The sequence below is a fragment of the Sinohyriopsis cumingii genome, chromosome 18, assembly GCF_028554795.1.
Source record: "Sinohyriopsis cumingii isolate HCF-2022 chromosome 18, ASM2855479v2, whole genome shotgun sequence".
In the NCBI taxonomy this organism is placed as follows: Eukaryota; Metazoa; Mollusca; class Bivalvia; order Unionida; family Unionidae; genus Sinohyriopsis; species Sinohyriopsis cumingii.
Window position 1 is genome coordinate 9165220 of NC_142978.1, and position 27898 is coordinate 9193117.

The following is a 27898-nucleotide window of genomic DNA, read 5'->3' on the forward strand; positions in this document are numbered from 1 at the left end:
ATGTAATGAGGCAAGTGATAAACAAAAGGAAATCTGCATTAGATCAGTGGGTGAAAGTTCACTAAAGTTCCATGATAAGAGTGAAAAGCACAACATTAATAAAATACAAGCGATAGGAATAAATTCAAACTATTGTTTGCTTTAAAATGTAAGTAAAAAAGAATCCAGCAAAATAGACCACTTAATCCGAGACATGTAGAAGAAATGACTACACCATAACTCTTATGACCCTAAACCAACTCACCTACAGTGTCTTGCTCTAAGTCTAGCTCGGAAAAACACATTTCAGACTTCTCGTCAAAGAATAAAATAATAAAGTCTGAAATTCTGTCCATCCTACACAACATAATTAATTTTCTTCCAAAGTTTAGACCATTTTAATTTTTAACTTAAAAAGATCTTGAAAAGTGCTTGATATTCCTGTATAAAACATGTTTACAGTTTAAAACTGTTTTTGTCTATTTTATTGTTGGTTTAAAACGTGCAGTAAATTGGATATATACTTAAGAGTATACCCTCTAATTTTTGGAGTTAATTACCAAGATACTACATCACAGCACTGTGTGCAGACGACACCACATTCCATTAAGCCAGTTTTGGCTAGGAGGGATTTTATGGTGTAATAGCTTATCTCTTTTACTACTAATAGTAACAGAGTGTAAATTGGTAATAAAGTATGGATCCACTCTTTCAGTTCAAATTCTTTGTCATGGGAGGCAACTAAGATTTGGAAACTAGTTAATAATAAGCGTTATCTCCCCTGAATATTCTTCCACTGATGGTTATGCATAAAACATTTGGAGACGGTGTTTTTAAATGAAATCATAAGAATATCTGAAATTTTTAGTGAAATATGAAAATTTAGAAATGTATATTTTACAGATTATTTGGCTGTGTGTTTATGTTAGTAGTGGACCATCAACAGTCAATTTGATTTTGTGTAAGCTGTCTCTTCAACCCTCAAAGCTGTCAGTATATGCAATACCTTTGAGTTTTATAATTGACAAGTACTTGTCGAAGACTAAAATGCATACTAATTCCATAGCTGCTCTCTTTTCAGGATACAGCTACAATCCAGATGCTGGTTCCCCAGACAACCCCATATACTCTGATACAGAAAGTCCTTATGGTTTCTATACACAAGATCCACATATCACAAATGTAGATATTGGGAGCCAAAACAAAAAGGATGTAACTGGATCTATTGGCAGTAGCAATGCCAATAAAGCCTCACAGGGAGGGATTACTTCAGGGATTAGTGTATGGACTGTGTACATTATTGTTGGCTCTGTTGCTGGTGGAATTTTGTTAACAGGACTTATTGCCATTGGTGTTGCATTGTGTTGTCAGAAAGATGAGGACTCACAATATAAGTCTACGTCGGTATGACTAGAGCAGCAACCGCCCCCACCATCTCTCGCTTCCACTTTAGAATGGAGTAGATCAAGAGATCTGTGGAGAGATGTGTGAAGAAAAGTTCGGGCATATATAAAGCTGCATATTTCATATCATGCAAGCAAGTAAAGTTATGTAATACATATAGTTCTTAGAGGAAAGAGACATACTTCATTTGCACAAACTAAATTGGAGACATTTTTGTTTCAGAATTTCTGTACAGAGTGGTTCTTAGTGGTATTCAGTGGATCAGAAGCAAAACTTGGTTTGAATATTGGAGACCTGATTGTTTTTAGACATGATGAATGTTTTAAGGAATGGTTTTATGACACAGAGTGTTATCAGAAATGTTTCTGACACCTGTATTATATATTATTGTGTGTAATATTGTTATAAAATACACGATGCTCATTCACATGCTGTATCACATATGGTTGATATTCATTTAAAAGGAGACATGATTTTATTTGATTCTTTGAGATTAAGGATGTGAAAAGTCATGCAAGACATGTGAATTCACATAAAAGACCAAGGGACAGATGAATGGCTGGAATTTTGTTATGGTTCATAATGGCAACAATGCTCATTCATGTACGGAAAGGGTTTGAAATCACTGATGGTTTGAAGGGACAAGAAGGGGGAAATGAATAGCTGAAAACATACAAGGTTCAAAAGTATGTGGAATCTTGTGTGTAAAATTGATGTTAATTGAGTTGATACAATAACCAATATGGTACTGGAAGTGGACATGAAGTGTCAATCAACATAGCAGAAATTTCTATGAAGAGTTACCCTCCTGTAATGAGTTACCTCCCATGGAATATTTATTTTGTGGAGAGGTGAAATTTATTCTACTTTTATGTGGAGATGAAAATCAGAATCAAAGTTGTACATAGTAGGTCTAAGATGGAATTTTTTTCTTAATAAAAAATGTAAAGATAAAAATGCATGAGATAATCATATATGGACTCCTAAATGGTTTAATTCTGTCATAGTGAAAGTCCTAAATGGTTTAATACTGTCATAGTGAAAGTGGACAGTCAGAGACTAATAAGTTTAGAGATATTGTCTTCAACAAAGTAAGAAGCTTTTTATTTAAGCAATGCAAGAAAAATAATTGTTTCAATCATGCACACAAAATGGATATTTTCTTCCTGGTGATTAATCGTCATAATGTTTCCAGAGCTCCATTCTGAAATCCATCAATTGTAACCAATGTAACAAGACAGAACCTTCAAAAAAATATAAATTATTTCTTCGTGTCAAGGAGTGAAATTAATTCTACTCATTTGAATATAATGTGTATCCTCACTTACAAGACATCCAACTTCGACTGCACAGATCCACATCTGCCATTGGACGTTGTGCCCGCCAATCCGAGTCTATGCAGATTGTTTGGAACAATCATTTGAACAAGCAACATAGATCCTGATCTGCTGCAATGGCAGATTGGGGTCTACATTGTTGGACTTGACATGTATTCAGTCATCATAAAAAAGTAAAATCTCTTAGAATAAAGTGATACATCTATGGCAGGTATTAAGAAGAATGGATATAATCAAATCTTTTTTAGGATATAGGTGGCTTGGCAACCTTTCAACCACAAGAAAATCATATTTGTATTGCTGTATTTTGAAGTTTGCAAGTGTATAGTTGTTACTAAAAAATAGTTAAGGGAATGGATGAGCAAATATATTAATGTGCCAAATGGTGTGTATGTGTGTGTATTTTTACCTTTGCAGTTTATGCTTGTACTTGATGTATACTCCTTATCAGCAATATTCAGTACGTTAAGTACGGGCAATTTTGTAAACTTGTATACATCTCATCTTGCATGTTATGTCCAGTCATGGTGCTTATATTAATTTTATTGGTCAATCTGTAATTTTGTTTCTTTTTCTTGTATTACATTTTGTTGCAGTATTGTTGACTGTACAGGTGACATGACATTAGCATACCATTTCCCAGCAGTGGTTTGGCATTATCACTGAAGGTGTTTTGTCTAACCATTTTTTACAAGCATGACACTGTTCTGTGGAACCGTTGTTGAATTAGAACAGGGGTGCACAACCTTTTTCGGCCAAGGGCCAGATTTCATTTTCTAAGACCACTTGAGGGCCGCAAACACTAATTTCTTTAATATAATTACTGTTCATGGACCAGATTTCTGTGTTATTTTAATTTGTCCTGAGGACTGGACAGAACAGATTTGCGGGACGGATCAAACCCAAGGGCCACAGGTTGTGCACCCCTGAATTAGAACCTTGATTAGGTTACCTTTGATACAGAGTGCAAGTCTAGAGGGCATTTTTAAAACATTTTTTTGGACTCCTTAATTCATATATAAGATGAATTGTTTTATAAGGTAAAGTCCTGACTATTAATAATGAGTGTCTAACCTCTTTCATGTCCATTATGCTCAGAATTCTGTAATTTTTCATCATACAAGTTGATTTGAAGTAAAAGTTGATTGTTAGTTGGCAAAATGTATGGACATGTGCAAAGCATAGAGCATAGCTTTTGACATATCATATACCTGGAGCTGTATGCAGATATGTGTTATGCGATATTCTCTTTTAAGCCTGGACTTTTCTTATACATCCAATTCTTGACAACATATCAATTAGTACTCTATTATCCCGAATTGATCAAGTTACATTAATGTACTTTGTTTGTGTAATAATGAAACTTTCCAAAGGAAAAAGCTTGTTGTAAGGTTTGGTTAGTATCCCAGAGATGTTTTGAGGTCCTAAGGGACTGAAATGATGGTTTGGTTAGTATCCCAGGGATGTTTTTAGCATCCTAAGGGCTGAATTGATGGTTTGGTTAGTATCCTAGGGATGTATTTGGGTTCCTAAGGGGCTGACATGGTGACATAAATATTTCAAACTCCTGCAGAATTCCCAAATGTTCAAAATCATTTTAAATTGTTTCTAAATTTACGGCCCCTGGTTCTGCCCTTTCCCCAGTCATTCTTACAAAATTGCTGTCCTAGTTTCCTTCATGTTTTTTTTAGGACTTGTGTTTTATATATATCCATACATCACATTATTGTGCTATGTCTGGAATACTGATTCCTTCAACAAAAATCTTATCTGAGTAGAAAACATTAGGTTCTTTGATGGAATATAAATGCTCAAATACAGTGCTTGAAACTAACTTAAAGAAAATGTAACTTGTGGGACATAAAAATGTGGGAGCTTTGAATAACAATACAATTTTGTTGGTTAATTCCAGGTACTGTGTTTGTGTTAATTTGCTATATGAGTCAAGGGAGGTCTTCATTATTATGCATTTGTTTTTCATTAAGTCTTAGTAGGATTATTTAAAATGAGATTGAGGTGAATGTGTTACTAGCTGCATATCAATTGATTTTAATACCATATACAATTTTTACATTGATATCACCAGTCTTTTATACCTCCCACATTGAACAGGTACTAAATTCCACTAACATGGAGCATATATAAATGTCTTAATTTTCCGTTTGATTTATACATTTAAATTTTTTAACAGTAAGAAGTTGAAGTTAGATGTTTTAGATGCAAGTGGTTTTTAATTCATAAGTGTTGTGGATTTTGAATTTTTTTACTTTATATCAAAATATTATTCAACAAATGCAGGGTTTGCAATATAGAGAAACATGTAAAGATTAGAAAGCTTCATTTATATTATAATATTTTGTAAAAATGGGCATTTTTTGATGTTGTGGAAAATCCTTTCTTATTCACCCAACAGCACTGCCAATAAAGTGATCTCTCATTATAACACAGGTCGCTGGAGTCATAAGGGTGTGCTGTGTTATAATGGAGATTACCTTAAACTGGGGTATGTTATAAACAAGAGTTTGTAATAATGAGTATGTTGTATGCAAAACAACATATTAGAGGTTGTGTTTTATGTGGATCCTCAGTGTAACAGATATTGGATCATAATCAGTCATAAGCTAAAATTATGTTAAACAAATTGACTATGACAAATAAAAATCATTGTTATGGTATTCATGATAGTACCTAATTTATGTAAAGAACTGTTGTATACTGAGGTGATTAATGATGAGGGCTGACTGTGTGTATCAAGTTTTTAGTTAATTAAGACTTGGTTCATGCCCTTTTTGCCAAAAAATCTTAGTCACTTTTAAGATGCTTTTATCAAGACCAAATTGTGGTAGACTTACTATGTGCATATATATTATTTCTTTGCTCGATAAGTTACTGTTACTCGCTTATAAGTCAAGGCAACTGCAAACAACATAGATCATGATCAGCTGTGGAATAATGCAGATCATGGTCTATGCTGTTTGTTTTACTGATTCCACCTCACAAACGGCACATATCCAGATCTGGTGGCACATAATGTGACAGCAGATCTGGGTCTCTGCAGTTTGCAGTTGGACTCTACTTGTAAGCGAGTATATACAGTAAATTGTCATACATTGTTTTGTTTTTAATTATTTGCTATTAAGATTTTTCTTGGCAGCAGAATATGTCCATTTCTACATAGTAAGGGTTGTGAAAGTCTACTGCCACCGTCCAGTGTATTTTTTATTTCAAATTTATAATACTTGTGAGTTTTTGGGTTTTGTTTAAATTCTCATTTATGCATGGTAGCTGTTTTTCTTTTTTTAGAAATCTTTTTAGCTGTACCAAATATAGTAAAATGATGTTTAAGATGAGTGCAATCTTTTGTTTTTGGGTCATTGCTAATCATTTGGGTCATTGACGATCATTTGGGTCATTGACGATCAGATAGGTTGTCTATAATTTTCATTGTATCATTCTTTCTTAAGCATACAATGTTTTGTCACTCACTTTACTTATATTTTTGTTCATTTTGTTTTCACTGCAGGCAAAGCATAACCTGAATTCAAGTGTTCGTTTTTATTTATCAGTTACAGTTTATTCTTTGTTTTTTTCTGATTTCTCAGGATGAACAGATTGGTTGCCAGTATTTAGTATGATATATTTTCCCAGTAATGATATTTAAATCAAACAACTCCATAATTTGTATTACAGTACAACAATGATATTATTATTTCATTAATATTATTATTATTGTTATTATTAGACAGGTTGATACCTCCAGTATACATCTGTTGCATTCATTATATTTGGCTTTAGATATGCCATTGGTGCATATAATGATTAAAAAGAGTTCCTTTGAAAACAAAGAGAGTGTCTATATTTGTGGCAGAGTGTGGAGGGAGACAGTGTACATATTACCTATAGTTTGCCCAAAGTTTTACAGAGTTGATGAAAGAACATTAATGTATGTGAATATTTAGTTGACATTGGTTACGGAGGAAGCGCTTGCTCCAAATCTGACTTACAAGTAGACTTTCTCACTAATTATTTCCTAGTTGTTAGAGCTGCTTATAATTGAACTTAAAGATTGTCCTTGTGTGGGGTAAGAGGTTAAATCTTTTGCTTGATATTTTTTGTATGTGTCCAGCATTTTGAAGAAGATGTACCCCCAAAAATTTCACAGGATCATCACTACAATGTTGGCATGAAGGATACAAAATTCCTATTTTTCCAAAGTTAAAACAATGATCTTTTTTAATACAAATATTAGATAACATTCTAAACTATCTCATGGCCCTGTCAAGCATTATTCCTTTCTTGGTAATACTCCCCACCCACCAACACACTCACACACACAGACTTACATAATGAGTAATGGAAATGAGGCAAGCAATATGAATTAATTGCCTTATTTTGGTGGAAAATGGAGACCTCTGTAGCCATTCACCTTGTAGTGCAAGTATTGACTCTACAGTTTTCATGTTAATTTTCTAGTAACATCAACCAAGATCTGCTATTGCATAATGTGCCGGTAGATCAGGGTATACACTTGATTCTGTTGAATGATTTTCAAAAATAAAAAAAATCATGGCCACATCTTTGCTATACATCTCAGATTTTATTTTTCAGACTGAAAATATTAATATCTCCCCTCATGTAAGTTTTCAAAGTATGCATTTTTTATTGAATATTACGTAGTTATAATTGATACTATCATAATATCATACATTCTTCAGAAATTAGTCTTGCATCTCCGTTTTGTGTCAGTATTTTAATTTAATTTGTGAGATTACTAATAGATATTAGCTGTTCTTAAAGATATTTTTTTCTATCATCATAAAAATTCACTGTAAATAGTTGTAAATACATGTATCACCCATGTATGCTTGTCTACCTCTGTATATTTACTTTTATTTATATAACTTTATACATCATATCAATAAATAGCATGACATTCAACGCATTCAACACACTTGAGTTAGTAATCGTAGGGACCAGCAATCATTTTGTTAGATGTGGATTTGTTGGTGATACTTTTGTCGTGTAACTTTGACCTTGAACATTGCAAAATATCAACAGTAAGAAATACCAAATTTTGTATTCTTTTACCTATTTTGGTTTCAAACATTATTTATCAAGTCTATGAATGTCTTACATTTTGCAGGCATGTACCAAAAGTTATGCCATTTTCTTTTTTTTATTGATCAAGAAAAATTACATGTATCGCAAAACTTAATGAAGTTCACAGTTTCATTCAGATGTGTTGTGCAAATTAAATCTTTTTTTTTAAAACTACTGTACCTGACACAAATATCAACTTAGGGACAGTTTGAAAGATGTGAATTGTTATAATAATGTATGTTGTAAATGTACCTGAATTTTATTTTAGTACAATTAGGTGCATTTGTGCAAATTGTATCATCATATATGTTCAGAATAATACAGTAGTTCATGTAAAATTAACACTTGCATCTTGATAGCAGAATTCATATATTTTTTACAAATGTTTGAGTGAATCGATGGCTTGTGCAAGTTAAATGACATTTTACATCTCCTGCTAATGTATATATTCTCTTATAAGTTTGGTCCAATGCCAGATAACAAACGATTCTGTTGTGCTTTTGCAAAATGAGGTGGCAGATCAGGATCTCTTTTGTTTGTTCAAGTGATTAGCGGTAATGAACTACACAGATAAAGGTCTGCTAGTGCATTAAGTGATGGCAGATCTGGGTCTTTGCAGTTTGCAACTTACAAGCCAGTAAAGGCAGTGATGCACTTTCTAATTCGTCAGTTTAGTAGTGTGACAGTTAATCAAAATCATCGAACATTATTTGGAAAAGTCAGACAACCAAGCTTTCACTTATTTTCGATAATAGTATATTGTTTTGTTTTCTTTTTAAAAATGCTCAACCTTTTCAGATGAAATCTTCAGAAAACATTGATTATGTGAGAAATAGCTTCCACTGATTGCACAAATCAAGCACTCAAAATGTGGCAGATGATAAATGTACCATTAATCTCTTCAACTATCTGAGATATAAGCAAATTAGTCATTGCCAAGTATGTGAAAATGACATGGCTCATGAAAAAATACAGGAAATATCTTCACCGGTAATACTATTACTTTTGATGATCCACTCACTGATTTGTACATTTCAGCTGGCCACAAAACCCATGGTAGTTGGTGACTTGCATGATGTTTTAATATCATGACTCTTAGTTAGTGCCTCTGGAAATTATTCAGCTATTTTTTAAAAATATGTTCTATACTGAGAATAATAGTACATTGTTTCAGTATCTGAGGCCTTGAATTGTTTCAGTATGTGAGGACCTGAATTGTTTCAGTATTTGAGGACATGAATTGTTTCAGTATTTGAGGCCCTGAATTGTTTCGGTATTTGAAGACTTGAATTGTTTCAGTATTTGAGGAACTGAATTGTTTCACTATTTGAGGCCCTGAATTGTTTCGGTATTTGAGGAACTGAATTGTTTCAGTATTTGAGGCCCTGATTTTTTTCAGTATTTGAGGCCCTGAATTGTTTCGGTATTTGAGGCCCTGAATTGTTTCAGTATTTGAGGCCCGGAATTGTTTCAGTATTTGAAGACTTGAATTGTTTCAGTATTTGAGGAGCTGAATTGTTTCAGTATTTGAGGACCTGAATAGTAGTTTCACTGTCACAAACATATATTTTACCAGCTCCACTGATGTCTTAGTCGTAATATTTAGTCAGTGAGTAAAACTACTAAAGGTAATTTTTACATAATGGAATACATTCAGTTGTCAAATTCATTAAAAATCTTAAAGTCTTCATCAGCATAAAATATTTTAGATAAAGTGCTTAAAATAATTTAAAAAAGCTAACTGTTCAACTAATTTACGAAGGTAACTGATTTTGAAAAATTACTTTAAAAGCAAATGCATTAATACGGAAAGGTAGTCATTATTTAAGGACAAGTTTAGGTTTTTAACATCCAGCATCTGCTGAATGTGCAAACGTTGAATGACACTATGATACAACGAATAATGCTTCGTAATTCAGTTTATTACAAAATTTATGAAACTATTTGCTCTTTATTTTTCACCGTTGCAGTTAAAGATATTAATCTACCAACTACAGGTTTCATCTACCATGATCCAAAATTACCTAACAATAACTAAATGAGCTATTTCAAGAAATTTGTTTTTATAGGAATTGTTTGGTGACAGGTTGTGATTAATACACTGTTATTACTGACAGTCATGTAAGTCAGTGCAGGCTTGATAAATAAATTTTACAGTTGATCATTTTATTCCATATTTGTGAATGCAAGGTGAAATATATGTTAGATTGACTTGTATTTATATTCCTTTTCTTTTAAAACTACAACGAAGTTACAGGTAGGTTACAATTGGAAAAAAAGTTGCATTGTGAGGTAGCTGCATGAATGTCTAGCACTTACAAAGTTTATGAAACAACATTAGCTCTTGAACTATTCAGGTTAAAGTCTGTTTTCACACGATTTACCTGAAACTTGGAAATTTCAGTATCAACATAGAGGGACATGATCATTTTCTGATCATGTAAAAAAAAACTCACAGCTTTGGGGTTCTTGTGTATCATAGTCTGATTGTCTCTGGTGAGTTGTCTTGGGTCATTTGTGACATAACAGTTCAGTAAATTTATTCCATTGTGAAATACACTTTGATGATATTAAAATATTCAACACAACTTCCACTGTTGCTACTGAAGTATTTCACTGATGTGCTGGAATACAGATAGAGTGATTGCTTTTCTTTTCAGATTGGAGACCAAAGCAGTGGTATTAATACTCTGTGGGGTCCTTAACTTGTGAACACGGAAATCCCTGTCTTGGATTTTCATTATTTGTCTTCTGAGGGGCAGAGCCTTATAGATGAATAATAATGTGACCCATGTGGGTTGAGCTTTCCTTTGTGTGATGTGCTAACCCCATTAAAGATGATGTCTGGCCCATCAGTTATCCAAGATGATGTCACAGCTCAATTTTGTTAGTTTTGATCGTTTGGATTTTTACATACCTTCAACAATTTTAGTCCTATCGCAATGATGACTGAAATGTGGCAGTTTATAATGATGTCTAGTACTTGGGCATCATGCTGCAGACATGTGGCATCATGTCCCAGCTAGCCATATTATCCTGACACCAGCCCAACCAGTCCTAACACCAACCTCTTACTGCTGAGTGCTAGGTGAGGCAGATGTTAGTATTATTTTTATAAGTTTTTGGTATGAATTGGCCTGGGTTCGAACCTGCAGCCGAGGCAGATGCTCTAACCACTTAGGCCACTGGAATGGTTGTCACACCTCATATCACAATTCATAATATGAGGGAGGTGGGAAATAAATCCAAATAATTAAGAAACTGAATCCAGTTTATCATATTTATTATTGCAGTGTCTTACTAGAAAATTTAGTAATTTGTGTCTATTAGAGGATTGACGGATTGACCAGTCCTAAACAAAGACAGTCCAACATAAGACATTTTGACAAAAATAAGTATATATCCCTCTGTTTAACATTACTGGTCAGTCTGTTTTTTCCAGCATTCAAGTAATGAGTGAAATAGACATTCATTTAATCATATTATATGGTGTGTAAAATAGTCTTCAGGCCAGTACTGTTTGGTTGCCATAATGAGTCTCAGGGCAAGGCACTCTCGTCACATTGCCTTTTGTCTTTCATGTGTTTATGTGCCATACAGCAACCAGTCAAGCAATTGATACATTCACACTTTGTAGAAAATTAGCTCTTGTACTCATTGTACTTGCATACGAGTCAGATAAAAATGCAAATGGCATAGTCCCAAGTCTGTCATTGCATACAAAAGACATTGATCTGCCAGTGCATTATATGATAGCAGATCAGGGTATGTGTTGTTTGCATTTGAATCCAAGTTATATGGGACTGCATAAATGCAGTAGATATCTGATCTGTCAAGGTAGAAACTTTAATTAGTTTTGTAGGAGAAACTGGTTTCACTACAGGATTTTAGCACATGTGTTGTCTTTAATGCTTTGTACAGTATCAATCAATGCATTTGAAATCATCGCTTTTATTTTTCCTTCACTTTTCTCTTTAGTGGACTTGGGTATTATTTTGTTTTTAAGATTTTATAATTATTTGTATTTAAGAATCAGCTGAAAATGTTTATTAAGGGAAGAACATGGCTGCTTGAAGTTTTGAGGTAAGAAGGGTGGCTGTTTGAGGTATATTTGTATTTACTTATATAGACCAAATTATATTTTTGAAATGTCCATAAATAAAGTAATTGTCATTTCAAGCCATATATATTAATCCTTGACACAGCTTAATTATTCTTAAATAGTTTTAATAACATCACAGATTTTGAAAGTAATGTATTTAATAGTATCAGAGATGTGAATGTTGAACAAATAGTTTTTCTTTCAACAAATGTGAATTTGAAATATTGTACAAAGTCTCTGTTGAGTATTTAAAACTATCTTTTTTTATCTGATATAGATTAGAACAAATTTGAAAATAAACTCATTTGCTTTCAGATAAGCAATTCGCCACACTTATTGATGTGCAGTTACTTTGTACAATACCAAAATAAATATAAAGTTGATTAGATATTAAGATAATACTGTTTTTAGCAAATGGAAATTACTCATTGCTTGCCTTAGATTCATTTAATAAGGTAAGTATTTAATATAAATATTTTATTATATCACATCAGTATGTGAAGGTATAACATATGTAAGAATAGTTACGAAATTAGAAACATGATATTTACACTCTCTACCTCATGCAACACCATAAAACTCAAACGTGTCCTCAAATAAAAAATGGCAATTTTAAGATTTTTCTTGAAAAGACAAATGTTATTTTACCAATGAAATGTTTTTCATCAGTATTTTCAGCTTCTCTATATATTTTAGATCTGTGTAACAAAAAATATTTGTCTGTGATCAATCTGCATTTTCTTTATTTTGAAATAGATACATCACCTTTTCCTGCAAAACTAGAATTATTACTACAAGCCCTTGATATTAGAATTATAACATTTGAATTGTACATGATAGTATCCATGTTGCAGTATGTATCAGACAAGTAATAAACAATTTTGTTAGAAATACTGCTTTAGTACTGACTGGTGCAACAGTGATGTGTGAAAAAAGAGCACTGCACAAACATTTTATACCTGAAATTGTCTGCATTTATAAAATATATTTGCTGTCAATTTATTTGATCTGTATTGATGTATATTGTTTAAACAAAGATCTTGTTTGGGTGAAATACTCTCTCACATCAGAAAAAAATAATTTGCTAAAAGAATAGAGAAAACCAAGTGTTATTTATTTTTGACTGAGCTCACTGTCATGTTAAAATTCCATCTACATTCAAGTAGGAATAACAGCTACAAATTTAGGACTGGAAAAAAAATTTGTCATGATACATTTCATTACTTATCTCCAGTGATGCATCTGCAGACTGTACATTGCTATTGAAGATGTCAGTGTGACATGCTATTGCCGATAATTCCTTTGGTAGAGTTGTATGTCTTCACACCTGCAGATTAAGCAACGATACAGAACATTTAGAAAATCTGTTTCAACTTGCTGTCTTTATTACTCTGTTACCAGTTTTCATGTCATCCCCATAGTATTCTATTTGCCTCACATTTTTACAAGTCTTAGTTGTACACTTCATCTTCTATAATAAGCCCATACTATAAGGCATGTGCAAACCTAACAGCTAATGACCTTTTTTTAATCTTAATCATATGTGTATATTTAACCATGTCTACCCTGGAGATGGTTGCACATGCCTGCTATACTTAATACCAGTATGAAGTTCATTCACTTTTGTAATTATTAAAATTTCATAAATTTGGACATTTGATAACTTCCAGTTATTTGATCCAACCACCCAGCCATCCACACAGTTAATTGATGCAACATGGGTCTTTTTACAGAATATGAAATATTAAGAATTTCAATGTTTGTTTGCTTTCTGATTTATATCAAGTTTGTTTAGTTTGTATTGGTTTGTCTTGATGATTCATTTCTAAGATTTACGTTTTGCTAGCTCAGAAGAAAAGTCATATTGTCTACTTTATTGATTCTCTACAGCATACAAATTCTTAAGAAGTGTATTTTTTTAAATAAATAAAAAGAAGATACTTTAGTTTTGTTTCTAAAAATTAATTGGTGTGTTTGTTCTCTCATGGTCATTGATTTCATTATCTTCAGTGAAGATATTGGAGATGAGAGAATGTCACCCACTAAGAAGTTATACATTATTTGATGTTCTGAATGCATATTTGGTTGTCGTGTTAAGACTTGTAACTACCATGTAATAGTCTCTTTGTAAAGCCATTTTAGTAGAAGAAAATAAAGGTTTTGTAACCCCAGATGTGTTGGCACTTCGTTTCTTAAATATAGGCAAACTATTGCCACTCCAGAAGCTAAATCTATCCTTAACACATTAACCCCTGGAGGTTTTTATCATTTTCACCTGAAATTCGAGTAGGAAACACATTTTGAAAGCTATTTCTGAATACATCCTAAAATACCATCTTCCAGGTGATCTTCCAATAACATATTGCCTGGTTGTGTTAGAAACATCATTTTCCAATGGCTATTTGGGTCACGTATGAGCAGAAGGGTAAAAGTTCTTTTTTTTTTTTTTGTTTGCTTAACAGACCCATTATTTTCATATCGAGACCAGTCTTTATTCCAGATACCTATCTTATCCTAATTTTTGCAACGGTTCATCTGTCTGTTTGTAGTTCATACCGGCCTGCATTAGATCTGAGACTAAAAAGTCTAAAATCCAAACAAAATCAGATTCTGACCATGGGTAAATTTTGGGTAGAAAAAAAATCTGGTCCAAAAATTTAGGTTTTTCCCTTTGTATTTTGTAGTGCAAATAGAAATTCCAGATTATTTGGTATCATTGTAGAGCTAAATCTGTCTACCTTTCTATAATACCAGCCACTGTAGTGTATCTTAAATGACCTTGACGCTACAGAGCTCGGCAGTAGGCTACTACCTTCTGCCACATAAACTCGTCACAAGGGTTAATGTGTTAAGACACACACACAGAGTCATACACATGCTGAAAGGCATTGTTTATCCCAGCCATGTTGATTATAGGCAGTGTTGCTGTCCAGAATTTAAGCACCCCTTTCATACATCATGCGGACAGTTGGTATCAGATGGGTTTTAAAAATGGTCAGCTTGATAGCAGTACATATCGATATATATCAGTATGTTGCAATATGATTTCAGCTGGCAATTCTGACCCCCTACTTGTGACACAGATCTGGCACACATCTTATTTTGTTAAAGAATGCAAAATTTTAGGAAACAGAAATTTTGTGAATTATAACATTCAGAAGGCTATTTTTTTTCAAAAATTTCTTTTATACTAAACTTATTTGATGAAACAATAATTGTTGCATAGATGCAATGAGAGCAACTACCCAGATGGGCATTGCCATAATAGATGGCAGATTCATTGTTTTGTCACTAATAGTATTTGTAAATCTGTTATTGTTTTCAGTGATTTAACTTTCTGGCTGTTTGATTATCTTTTGATGCCGAATTCGAAAGACTTCATTTACAAAGCATCATATTGCTGTTATATATAAAGTATAAAACTATCGCTTTTTTCATCCACCAGTAATTGCTAAAATTGTGTGTTGCTAGATGATAATATAGCAAAATCAAAGATTTGATCCATTTGAATGATATACAATAATGTGATTGTAATTTCTCTTTGTTGTAATAAATTAGGAAGCAGATCAAACAAAATTTTATATTAAACATTCAAATGCATGATTAAGATTTTGAAGATAGTGTTTTTGCATAAAACACAAGTACCTGGCAGAGGTCATAAGGTCATGCAATCAAGTACAGTTTACAGCCGGCCCTGAAATATCTAGAAATTGTATCATAATTTTTACACTAGTTTTCTTTCTTGTTTTTTTTTAATTATGTGTATATCTTGACTTGGTTACATTTAGAATTTAGTACATTTTGACTTGGATACAGTTCTCCACCATCTTCAGCTAATAACCTTTGTGGATGACTTCAACTCGGGGTAAGGATGACCATATCAGTTTCAGGGTCAAAAGGTCAATAATCAAGGTCATTGTGGCTAATAGAAGTAAAGATGTTAAAGCACAATAGCTTGTTCATTATCATTTAGGTTTACCAAACTTTATGGATGTTTTGCACTTGAGATAAGGAAGAGCGCTATCAATTTTTTGGTCAATGGTTGATGTCACTGACTGAAAGAATCGACACGATTATTTGCACAGTAACATTAGTTCTTCATCAAATACCTGGACCAAACTTTGTGGATGATTTGCACATGGATTAGGAGGTCAACGGCTAAAGCCACTGTCATGGAAAGATGACAAATGTTTCAACAATATAAGTTTTACATCACAGACTTGGACCAAACTTTGTTTGTCCATCCGTCATACATCGTCTTGCATTTATGTCATTTTCTTGGGCATTGTTGGTCCCAGAGTCATGAAAATGGTATGTAGATTTGTCTTAGTAGAAACACCACCATCTTACCAAAAATAGTTCACTGTGATCAGAATTTCAATCTTCAGTGACTTTTTTAAGTTTTTCATTTAGGTCATGTTTCTTGGACATTTTCTCATACAAGTCATACAACTTCTTGCGTAGATATATCCTGGTAAGTACAATGCTAAACTTAGTTTGCTGTGGCCTATATTTCTGACTCATTAGTTTATGTATTTAGGGTTAGTATCTTCGGCATTATTGGACACAGAAGTATGCAACTTTGTGGATGCCTCCTGGTTGGAATAATTGCCTGCACGAATTAGGTCACTTTGACCTATCTTCAAGCCTAATTTACTTCAAAAGTTCTGGTTAAAGCATCCGCTACAGATGCAGAAGATTGTGGGTTCAAACCCTGGCCAAGTCATACCAAAGACTTACAAAAATAGTAATATTAGCTGCCTCACTTGGTGCTCAGCGTTACGAGGTTAGTGTTAGGACTGGTTGGCCTGTTGTCAGGATAATATGACTGGGTGAGACATGATGCTACATGTCTGTGGCATGGCACCTCAGTACTAGACATTGGTATAAACTGCCACACTGCAAACATCATAGCAATATGACTGGAAAATTGTTAAAGCTTCACACACACACACTTCAGAAGTTTTGCATTTTATTCAGTTTCGTGCACACTGTTAGCTGCAGAACCATCAAATTAGAATGTCGATGTATCTTAGTCATCTTACTTGAGTTAAGTCAGGTTTCATTGACTTGACTTCAATTTTGCATTCAGGATCAGTTTCTCTTGCACACTCAGCTGCATCATCTTACGAAGAGAGCAAACAGGTTTTACTGTTCTATGAACATACTTCTAATTTATGCATAAGTGTTATTTAAGTTAATTCAAATGAAATGAAGATGAATAGGTAGACATATACATCGTAATATGACAATAAAACACCCTGCCAAGAGAATTACCCTATACATATACTGTAAAGGTTTCTTACATCATCACCTGATTGATAACCTTCTTGATAAATAATCACTACAATTTGTCTCCACCACAAAAATTGAAACTTCAATAGGCATGTAAAATGAACCAAAGAAGAAAGACGATTGGAGAAAGTTGTTGGTAAAGCTTGATAAACATCTTTTCAACATTACGGTTTTACGATATCATTTTCATCAGGAGCAAAATGTTAAAGATTTCCTTGGTTTCTAGAGAAGTTATGACATAAAATAGCGATTATAAAGATTACTGCTTGTTGAATTTTGCTTCCTTGTGCTTAATAATTTTTTCTTTAAATTTATTACAGTTCTGTGCTATTGCTTTTGTCCTGCCAGATAGTGATATGTATTAAGCATTGTAAAACATTGTGTTAAATTTGATGTTTAAAGTTTCATAAAAGAAGGTAAATGAAAGCATTCTTTACCAGCCAGAGTCCTCATGTGCATTGATAATGAAACCCAACATGAATACCTCATCTTTGTCAGACAAGAGTCAACATTCCACAGTGGTAATGTGAATCAATAACCTTTGACTGACAAAGATGAGCTGTCTTTGTTGGATTTAGATACATAGTTTGTTTTTCTTCATTTTTAAGCTGGAAAGAATAGTGGGAGAATAAAAGAATTCCAATCAACAACAAAATTTCATTGTGTACATTTTTGATAATTGAGGTTCTATTATAGTGACAATACTATAAAAAATGAATATCACATTCTTTGTTATAAAATGTCACTTAAATCTTAGCCTTTACAGTAATTCTCATAATATGCCCATGTTTGATGATGAAGGGCATTTTTTAAAAAACAGGCGTTTCATATATTTTGGAATAAAGCTTGCATGTTAACAAGCCCATCCCTTTACACAAGTTTAGGAAACTCATACCAAAGAAGGCCAATTTTGATTATAAGCCCATTACCACTTTTCAAGATGTTTACAAAATAAGCTCCCTGGGCTTATTATAGGACAAATATAGTATCTTCACCACCTTGTCCTCTGATTATAACATTAGCACAGAAATTCCCAAGACATCTAAGACTCCATGATCAGCTTTAATGTGTATTAAAATGAGAAAATAAGGCAAGCAGTACAAAACGTTTAAATTTTATACACATGTAGCTAATGTAGATCTCTACTGTTAGGCAATGGCAACTTGTAGTATGCTACATGTAAAGGGATTATTTGAATATTAAAGAAAATTTCTTACAACATTCATACACAGAATACATAAAATGTTAACTGCAATAGCAATTTGAGTCTTAAAAATGTTGTCTATATAGTTACGACTGAATCTGGACTACCCAAATGTCTTATGGTAATGGGAGGTAACCCTTGATAAAGGTAACCAACCTTTATGAAGCTATAGTACACTCGTGATGAACTCACATTAGCATTTTTCCTATTTTTGAAAATGAATTTTACAAAACCATAAGTTGCAATATATTCCAATATAACTGGCACTACAACACACTATATCCATAAGTAAAATAAGTCCATTCTGTGAAATGATTAGGATGTACAAATATTTTTCAATTATTCTAGGACAAAAATTTGGACCAGTCTGTAGAATAACTGCATGTGTTCTCCCCGTATGTTGCACAACTATGAACATGTCATAGTCAGAGTAAGAACCATAAACACATGTTGGAATATGAACAGTCTCTTTTTTTCAGTTCTGTCCAAGATGAATATGGTGTATCATTATGGCTTTTCTCACAGACTTTGAGAAATGCATGCAGTTGAATCCTACCATGGCTAGCTAGCCTTTCCAAGTTATTACTTTGTGTATAGCACACTATATGTATAACCAAAATTGTGTAGGAAATACTTGATTATTTACTATCAACTAAAAAAAAGAAGTAAATTCCGAACCAAACCAAAAACGTTATAATAATGAAGCAAAGTATTTCTTATCTCTTTTAATCTTTTGTGAGATTACTTTAAAAGAAAGAATGGCTTTGGTTCTGAATAAAATTTGTTCCTGCAACATACATTGATTTCTACCAATCTCTCATTTTACACTAAGAAATAAACAAGTATCCTTCAAAAAGAGAGCCAGGTCTTTGTAACTTTCTATATAATATGCTTTCAAACGGAAGAGAGTAGATAAAGTATGGTAGGATTTGACTTTCCAATGTCTTAATATGAAATTCTTTACTCAGTAATGGTGCTGAAAGTGCATTATGACACAAAATACAATTTCAACAATGTTGTGAGAAAATGAATTTGTATCGACTATGATATACAGCTTACCCAAGATACTGTTAATGTGCTTTATAAAAAACACAAAAATAAATCATTTTTTCCTATTCAGTATATTTTTGCCAATATATAAAACTTTCCACTTTATATGAAATCCAGCTGATAAATTTCTGAATTAGCTTTCACTGTATCGATGGTATTATTTAATTCTTCCTTATTTACATCCAGAGAAAACACATTTTTTTAAAATCTTGCATGCACATAACTATTTCAGTGCAGTTTAATTTGCTATGTAGATAATCTTATGCTTTTCAATGCTCTCAATGTCCCTTTCTAATTGCTTCATTTCAGCTTCCATTCTCTCCTTTCTATTCTTTTTTGGTGCTGTATCTGTGACAACAGACAATCCCTGGTACTGATCATGAATTTCCTCCCAATTCTTCTTAAGGCCAGCAAGCATGAACTGACGCTCTTCCTCGCTCAGCTGTTGCATTGATCCCTTCCGGAAGTGCTCTGCTACATATGCATTGTATTCCTCCTGGGCACGCTTAATCTCTTCTTTCCTTTTTGTGAGATATTCAGGGGTGTTCCCATAATCCTATAAATATGACAATACAATTTAAATTGTACAGGGTTAATGGACTTTCACCAGACCACAATAATGAGGCTAAACAGGTGACATAAAAAATGCCCCTCTTACATACATACATACATATATTGCAAATGTTTAATAAACCGCTGATCCATGCTGCGGGTAAAATGACATCAACATTTAGTTTGACATCTGGTGAATGAGATTTTAATCAATACTTTAGCTGAATTGATAACAGAGGAGTAACAGAAGAGGAGATATATATGAACATAGGAAGTATGTGTCTATGTGTGTGTGTGTGTGTGTTATAGTGTTGATTAAAGTTGCTAAAAATCTTTATAAGATGAACTCCTCAAAGTTTTCATTGCATGATAAAAAAATAAAATAAATGTAAAACATGCCAAAGTTCTGAACACAACATTTAAAATGAGAGAAGGTCATAAGCTAGAGAATAGGTCAAAATACAAAAATATTTTGACAACTTCTTGAATCGTTCTTTTTAATCTTATTTTCCAAGGCAAATAGGGAAAAGGTTAGAACTTTATATTATAAATTTCTTGTCTATTTTCAAAGATAAAGAATGCCAATAATATTAGAGAAAAGAAATTCCAGTCTTCTACAATTACATTAGATTAATCTTGCATATCAATCTCATTTTCTCTTATTAGCAGTAGAAGTAGTGGTAGTGTAGTACAATATTTCTCCCATAATATGACCAGGGGCCAGGTTAACAAACATGTCAAAAATTGGAAGATGGGGTGGATTTATTATCAGACAAAGATATCATCAGAAAATATTTGACAATCTGCTGGACACTGAGAAAACTGGGCAAGATAATGGGACATTTTTAATGGCTGAATACATGTTTATAATTGTGTTGGGAATAATTGTCAATAAAGTGCATTTCCTAATGAAGATATTTGCTTGTTTTTGGGTATAAATTACCTTTATTTTCAAGATACCTAACCTCTAAATGATCCATAACACCATTACTTCAACTGGTTTCAACAACCATCACATGCATGTGAAAACATTTTGCAGTACATCACTGCTTTTTGTTGTTGATTTACAACAAAACAAGATTTCTTTTTTCAACAACTAGGTACATGCATTCTGTGAATCAATGTCAAAACTTGATTTGTAAAAGCTATTATTGTTCTATTAGTAAAATATTAATGCTGTTATTTCATTGCAAGTAATAATGAAACTTTTTCTCAGGTTTGAGGAAATCCATGAGTGCCAATTCAGGAATTTTAAATTTACTAAAAACTCACTTCTTCATAATGAATTGTATGCATAATCAAAAAGCATTCAATTTAACAAGTACTCATTTGGCATGGTTGCCTTGCTATCTTTGATCATATTTGTGAATGAGTAGAATAATTTACAGTAGATTAATTATATTATTTACATAATAATAATTAGCATTTGACTGATAAATTGAAATGAATTGACCTTACACAGCTGTGACTACTAACTCACATAAAAGTAGTATTTGCATGCCATTTTAACTTTTCTTTTATTCCACCCATTTATTTCAGTTGATATAAAAGACATAATTAATGTGACAATGCAAAGCAGGACTGCTTTAAGTGAGTGCAGAACCAAAGCAAATACTTCTGCAACAAGGAGATCAAAACACAGCTGGCACTTAGCTTCTTACAGAAATGCTAGCCGACATAACTGTGATGGTAGATTGTCACATTTAAGTACTAGAGGGCTTATTGCATGTGTCATGATTACATTCAAGCCAAATTAAGAGACAGAACTTATTTAATTGGTATTTGTTATATACCTATATGAACATAACATACCTTTCTATGAATGTACAAAGGCTCAAGGCCAGATGGGTCCAAGTAGTGTTTGTCACCCTTTCTTGTATCCACATAGATCTTCTCTGGTTTGCGTGGTACAGATGTTATGGTTTGCACTGCATTTGTGGTGATGAAGTTTTTGGTCGTTTTTAGACCCATCAACGGCATGTCATCTTTCTTGGGAACTGGTGGTCGCCTTCTTTTCTCATCTGGGTAATGGAATTCTTCCTCTGGAAATGGAATCAAATTTAAAAGAGAAAAATAAGGGAACATGATTTAAATTAATATGTACAAAGGAAATATGCATTACATTTGAGGAGGTTTATAAAAATATCTTCTGTTATCAAAGTTTCTTGAAATACATAATACTTGCACTCCTGATCCAAACACATATATTTTGACTTACTTTACTTTACCCCTATAAATCTGAGTATTTCTCCAACACACATGGTCATCACTATCATATGAAATAAGATGCTGATACATAAACAAGGCTACATTCATACACTTGTTCAACAATACTGTACAAACACTTTTATGGAAGAATGGAAAGTTTTGCCCTATATGCTGGTAACAACTGGTCTTAAGCTCAAATTTCTATTGTCTCTTTATTTTTCTTCACAAGTTCAAACAATTTATTAAAGCTACTTGGTTGTTATGCACAATGATTTTCATTGTAGCAGTCAGGCATGCTATGTTTATTTTTTGGGTATTATTCTAATGCCCATCCACTTTGCTCTTAAACTTATTTTCAGTTCAAACACACAACTTTAATGGGAGATTATTCCAGTCAGTGTTCTATTTACCATAGTTGGCCAAACTTGCAGCTCTTGATGTGCTATGTATGCTGCACCTGTACAGTTTACTTCTGTGTATCTGTGAAATGTTTTGTGTCTGTTATCTGACAGCAATCATATCAACACAATACAAAATCAATGTACTGTTATATTTCTCATACTGTACAGCAGAGATATATGTTCTTCAATCCAATTTATATGATTTTTTTAAGCCAGTATTCATAAATGGAATGTGTGGAAGTAAAATAGTTTTAAAAAAAAACTAAACTATACTCACTATTTGGAAGTTTTGGCTCATTTGCATGTTTCTTGAGAAAATTTTCTGTTGCTGGAACCGGAACTTTAGCCTGCCCCATTGTTTTGTGATCTGCATTGTTGGATGTGTATTCTTGTTTTACAGACTGCTGAAATTTGGAGTTGTAACTGCAGGAAAAAATAATCAAATAATAATTTTGGTATTTTCGTCAGGGTGCTGATATAAAATATTTCATAGTTTAAATGAAACGGACATAAAAGATGCCATGAATGGTTGGGTGGAGTATTACAATATGCTGGGCCACAACTTTACATTATACAAAATAATTTTCATGACCATGGAACCTACATGGAGAGCTAATATCCTACCCTAACAAACCTGTTTGTCATAATCACCATATATCTTCTCCTCCTCATCCTCATGATGATGATTATCATCACTGGTAAATGCAATAGGTATATGTCATGATAAAACTATATCTGGCTATGGTAAAAATTACATATAAAAAACAACAACAACAATAACAGGATACTGTGGTTGGGATCAGAACCTGTTGGAATGGTTACAACATGGGATGGTACATAATGGGATACTCATAGCACCATGAGTTACTGAATATCAATACTGCTATTATCTATGTCATCCCATGGTTGATTGAACCAATCAAAAGATGTTATTCATTCACTTAAAAAGATGCTTTAACTTTTTATTTATGACTCTTTTGCCTTCAGTGAGCAATATAAGTGCAAAATCACAGTGCTATTATATATATATATATATATATATATATATATATATATATATATATATATGTATTTGGAAAAATATTTAGTATATAAACCATTACATGTATATCTTTAATTTTCGTATTTATCATGGCTGTATTCTATAAAAATTCATCAATTTCTATGGAAAAAAATGACAAAGACATGACTGTGGAAGAAGCCTCAGTAAAATGAACTTTGTCTTCAACTGTAAACTGGGCCATAGCTTGTTTGCTAAAATTTTGATAGGATTACAATACAGTTAGCTGGGATGAAACTAACATTTTTCTCAATACAATATTTTGGAGTAGAAAATGTTGCAAGTAGAAGCTGCATGAAGAAGCATTTTGAGACTGGCATGCATCATAAATATTATTTAACTAAACCAGTGCCTGGTAAAGTTGAACTGTGCCACACTTGTTATCAGGGAGGATTAAATAACATGCAGGATCTATAATAAAAATCACACAAGTCATGTATGTGTATTCACTTTTTTTAAGTGAAATATCAATTGGTCTTTTAAAATTAACACTACTTTTCTTCAACCAACGTAGCAGCATGGAGCCCTCACTGCCACTAAAGTCTATTCAGTCCTGATTACTGAATGCTCTGCACCTTAATTGTAATCAAGACACTTCTAGATGACAATTATTGATCTATATGGTCTTTAACAATGGTAGCCAAGAACTAATCTTGGGTCAATAAAAGAGCACTTTGAATGGAATCATCACAATTTAGGATAGTATGAATTTGTTTATTAATATGCATAGCTTTCATTATGACATCACAGCATGCAACATTCAATCCAGATTGTACTGAATTACACCTTTAGGTTCATTTCATCCAAATATGTCAGTGTTCTTTAACAATGACTTTGTCGTATGCATAGCTCGGGGCATCAAAATAATGACCTTCCAGAGTAACGTGGATGAATAAGAATCTAAATGAAGTGAATACCTGCCACTTAAAGGTATGCATAATCTAATTTTAAAAAATGATATCCATACTGAAATAGTTGGTGTTTAATGCCTACATGACCGTGGGACTGAAACAATTCTTGAAAACAGTACACACTGCATGGAATTCGTTGTACAACACGTTGTCCTATATTGTAATGAGTAAAATACACTGTGCTTGGAATCTGAACAAGTTTACATCGATTTTCAAAGCGTACATATTGTATTCTAGTCACAGTGTAAGTATATGGAGAGAAAGAAAAAAAAAACATTTACTTATTATGCATATCTATAAAGATCATTTTGAGAGGTGATTTTAAGAGTATGCAAAATATGTAAGAAAAAAATAGCGTACGTACAACTGATATTAGCACTATATAGAGAATAATAATAATGATAATAATAATAATAATAATAATAATAATAATAATAATAATAATTACAAATCCGCTGCGAGAACTGGTTCCCTACCAGTACAGTCAGTAAATCAGACCTTCTAGAGAAATAAATTAGTAAATTTCCATATATACCGAGGTTTCTTTTCTTTCTTCACAGCCTCCGTTGGTATTAGGTTGTATATTGTTCCCTCGTCCATGCTTACTTTATGTCTCTCCGCCTTAAACGTACAAATCTGATGATCACTAACGTTAAGATGGTAAAGTAACCACGGTTGTCAACTTGACGACCGTCTCCAGGAAGTAAAGGTCTAGTACCCGGATTGGCTAAGGGACGTGATTCAAGTAGAGAATTAATTGCTGTTACCTCCCTTGCTTCAGCAACGCTGTCAGAGTTGTTTGACTCACTAACCGTTTAAATGGAGGAAGAAATCCGAAATATAGAACACGGATTATGTTTCAAAAATTAAATAAATACATAAAAAAATAATCTTTTATAACCACTTTAATGAGGGCAGTTCATAGCAAAACCATATGTATTAGCGACATGTGCATTTAAATGAGCTGAAACAGGATATCAGCAAGCATAGTTAGTTACTCATCATCATCGTCGTCGTCGTCGTCGTCGTCGTCATCATCATCATCATCACCATCGTCATCATCATCATTATCATCGTCATCATCATCATCATCATCATCATCAAACAATACAACAGCAAACACTGTTACTCATCATCCCCATCATGATTATCTACATCGTTTGTTGTCATAGTAGTAGTAACAACACTATCTCAGCAGGGTTGAGTTGAGTCACAATTGTGCAAAATATGTTTCATGTTTCTAAAGATTTGTTTTCACCTTTCTTCCATCCCGATGTGTTAACCTGAGGTAATGTTTGCGACTGGGGAGAATAAACAAGTGTTGAGACGATGCTCCTACGCTGCAACATTATTGTTCAATTATCAAATGGATTATAAATTCATTTTATGAAAATGTGGAAAAACTGGTTAGAACGATCCACAATTTTATAACTCAGATGCAAAATGTACCATTATTCAAATCTGGCTTCATGGAAGTTTTGCTGTCAGTGGCATATATTGTCATCTATTATATAAACATGTGATTGCAATTTAAAGTGTGACCGCTTCATTGTTCATTGTGTCACCGCATCTCTCTCTCTCTCTCTCTCTCTCTCTCTCTCTCATAGCGATGCTAATAGTTTTAATAGGATTCCCGGGGTAGTTTATACCACATGTTTAAAGCAGTAATTTGGTCATTGAAGCCAAAGCTTAATATTAAGAAAGATAAAATAATTCGTTCGAATGCCCGTCGACTGCTATGACGAGGTCACCAAACATTTAAAGTGATTAAATATCACTACGACCATATCAGTACTCTTTAGAGTTAACAGTATGACTTGGAAGTAATAGAATGTCTCAAGGCCATTAAAGTAAAAACCTTGAAAAGGGAGGGGAGGGGAGGCTGGAATTTATAAGTGACCATGATAGTGGACATGTCAATTTGACGGTGATATGACAGTCCATTAACCTAAGAAACATAAGTGTACCATACTTGTGTCATGTAACTCAAACAGCTATCACGTTATGAAGCAGAAACTATAAACTAAAACCAACCTTGAATTATGAATTGTGACCTTGACACTGAAGACTTGAACAAAAGCATGCTCTATGACACATCATTGAATGACATTCTCTAAGTCAATAAATATATCTATCCATCTTGCGGCATACCTTCCAATAATGAAGCATATGTGTACATAATTTCAGCCTTAATCCTTAGAAGGTTTCGGAGTTATAAAAGAAGGAAAGTGTTATTGAAACATTACTGAACTGTGATTTTGACCTTGAATATCGGAACCCCAATGCAGTACACATCACACCTGCTGACGATTACTTACAGGAGTAAGCAAAGTTTCATTTTTAAATTTAAAATTATTTAAAAGTTTAAAAATTAAAATATCGTTATGTGACCTTGACTTTGAACATACATTCCCCAACGGCGTACATGGCACGCCTTTTAATAATGATGAACAATTAGACAAAGTTTTACCTCCTAATCTATAAAGGAATAAACGTTATATGAAGGAATGTCAAGTGTCATGGAAACAATTTTATAACTATGGACGCTATGACCGTTATCGTCACATTTCGCCCCATCTCATACTCATCAGAAAACAGTCATGTGCCATAATTTCGTCCAATGATTGCTTATCTCGCTCCCAAATAATTCAGAGCCTGCCGAAAAGATACTCTATATCAAATGACACAAAGTGAGGGTTATCATGCAATTTAATTAGAGCTACTTGTCCCTTTACGCTGCAGCAGAAAGAATAAAATACAAATTCTGTATTACATATCGTCTGTCAACATCAAAGCCTTTCAAGTTACAATGAACGCGTACAACATTGAAAATCTATTTATCATTATTAAAGTGAAGAATACCTTATGTACAAAAGTTCAAAATACGCACATACGTGCATACAAATGTCAGCATTTACAATGAACAGATATACTTTCATTTAAGTGTGAAATTACACAAATTTAATGTGTGGAACTGATCATATGATCTAGCATCGGCCAACATGGGTACATGGAAATTTTTAATGTCAGTTGATGACTTTAAACCTAATGCTATCCAAATGCTGATTTACATGGGAAATTAAATCTGATAAATATATGAATTAAGGTTCTAGAAGGTAATCTAAGGATTTGATGATGTGGGGATCCAACTTAACAAAAGTGCATTTTTTATCCATACAACCGGCGATTACTTTGTCCGGCAAATAACAATGGGTGCATACCATGAAAAAGCGCACACATCTATTAAGATAAGTGACAATTTCGACCCTTTAAATCACTTATAAATTTCAAATTT

At 33.1% G+C, this 27898-nt stretch overlaps 2 protein-coding genes across 3 annotated transcripts in view; one reads left to right on the top strand and one right to left on the bottom strand.

The window, feature by feature from the left end:
- Positions 1-14093, top strand: part of LOC149776045 (uncharacterized) — a 162875-nt gene extending 148782 nt beyond the window's left edge. For both annotated transcript variants that reach the window (XM_089942257.1, XM_089942256.1), the window contains exon 8: positions 1061-14093. In XM_089942257.1, the coding sequence (XP_089798383.1) occupies positions 1061-1389 (329 nt within the window). In that variant the 3' untranslated portion in view covers positions 1390-14093. The remainder of the gene's footprint in view (positions 1-1060) is intronic.
- Positions 14094-18260: 4167 nt separating this feature from the next.
- LOC149776046 (enkurin-like) lies at positions 18261-25298 on the bottom strand. The gene is made up of 4 exons (XM_089942258.1): positions 25139-25298; positions 22910-23055; positions 21836-22065; positions 18261-20027 (listed from the first exon to the last, which is right to left on the bottom strand). The coding sequence occupies exons 1-4, from the start codon at positions 25201-25203 to the stop codon at positions 19710-19712; spliced, it is 759 nt and encodes a 252-aa protein (XP_089798384.1). The 5' UTR covers positions 25204-25298; the 3' UTR covers positions 18261-19709.
- Positions 25299-27898: the final 2600 nt, after the last annotated feature.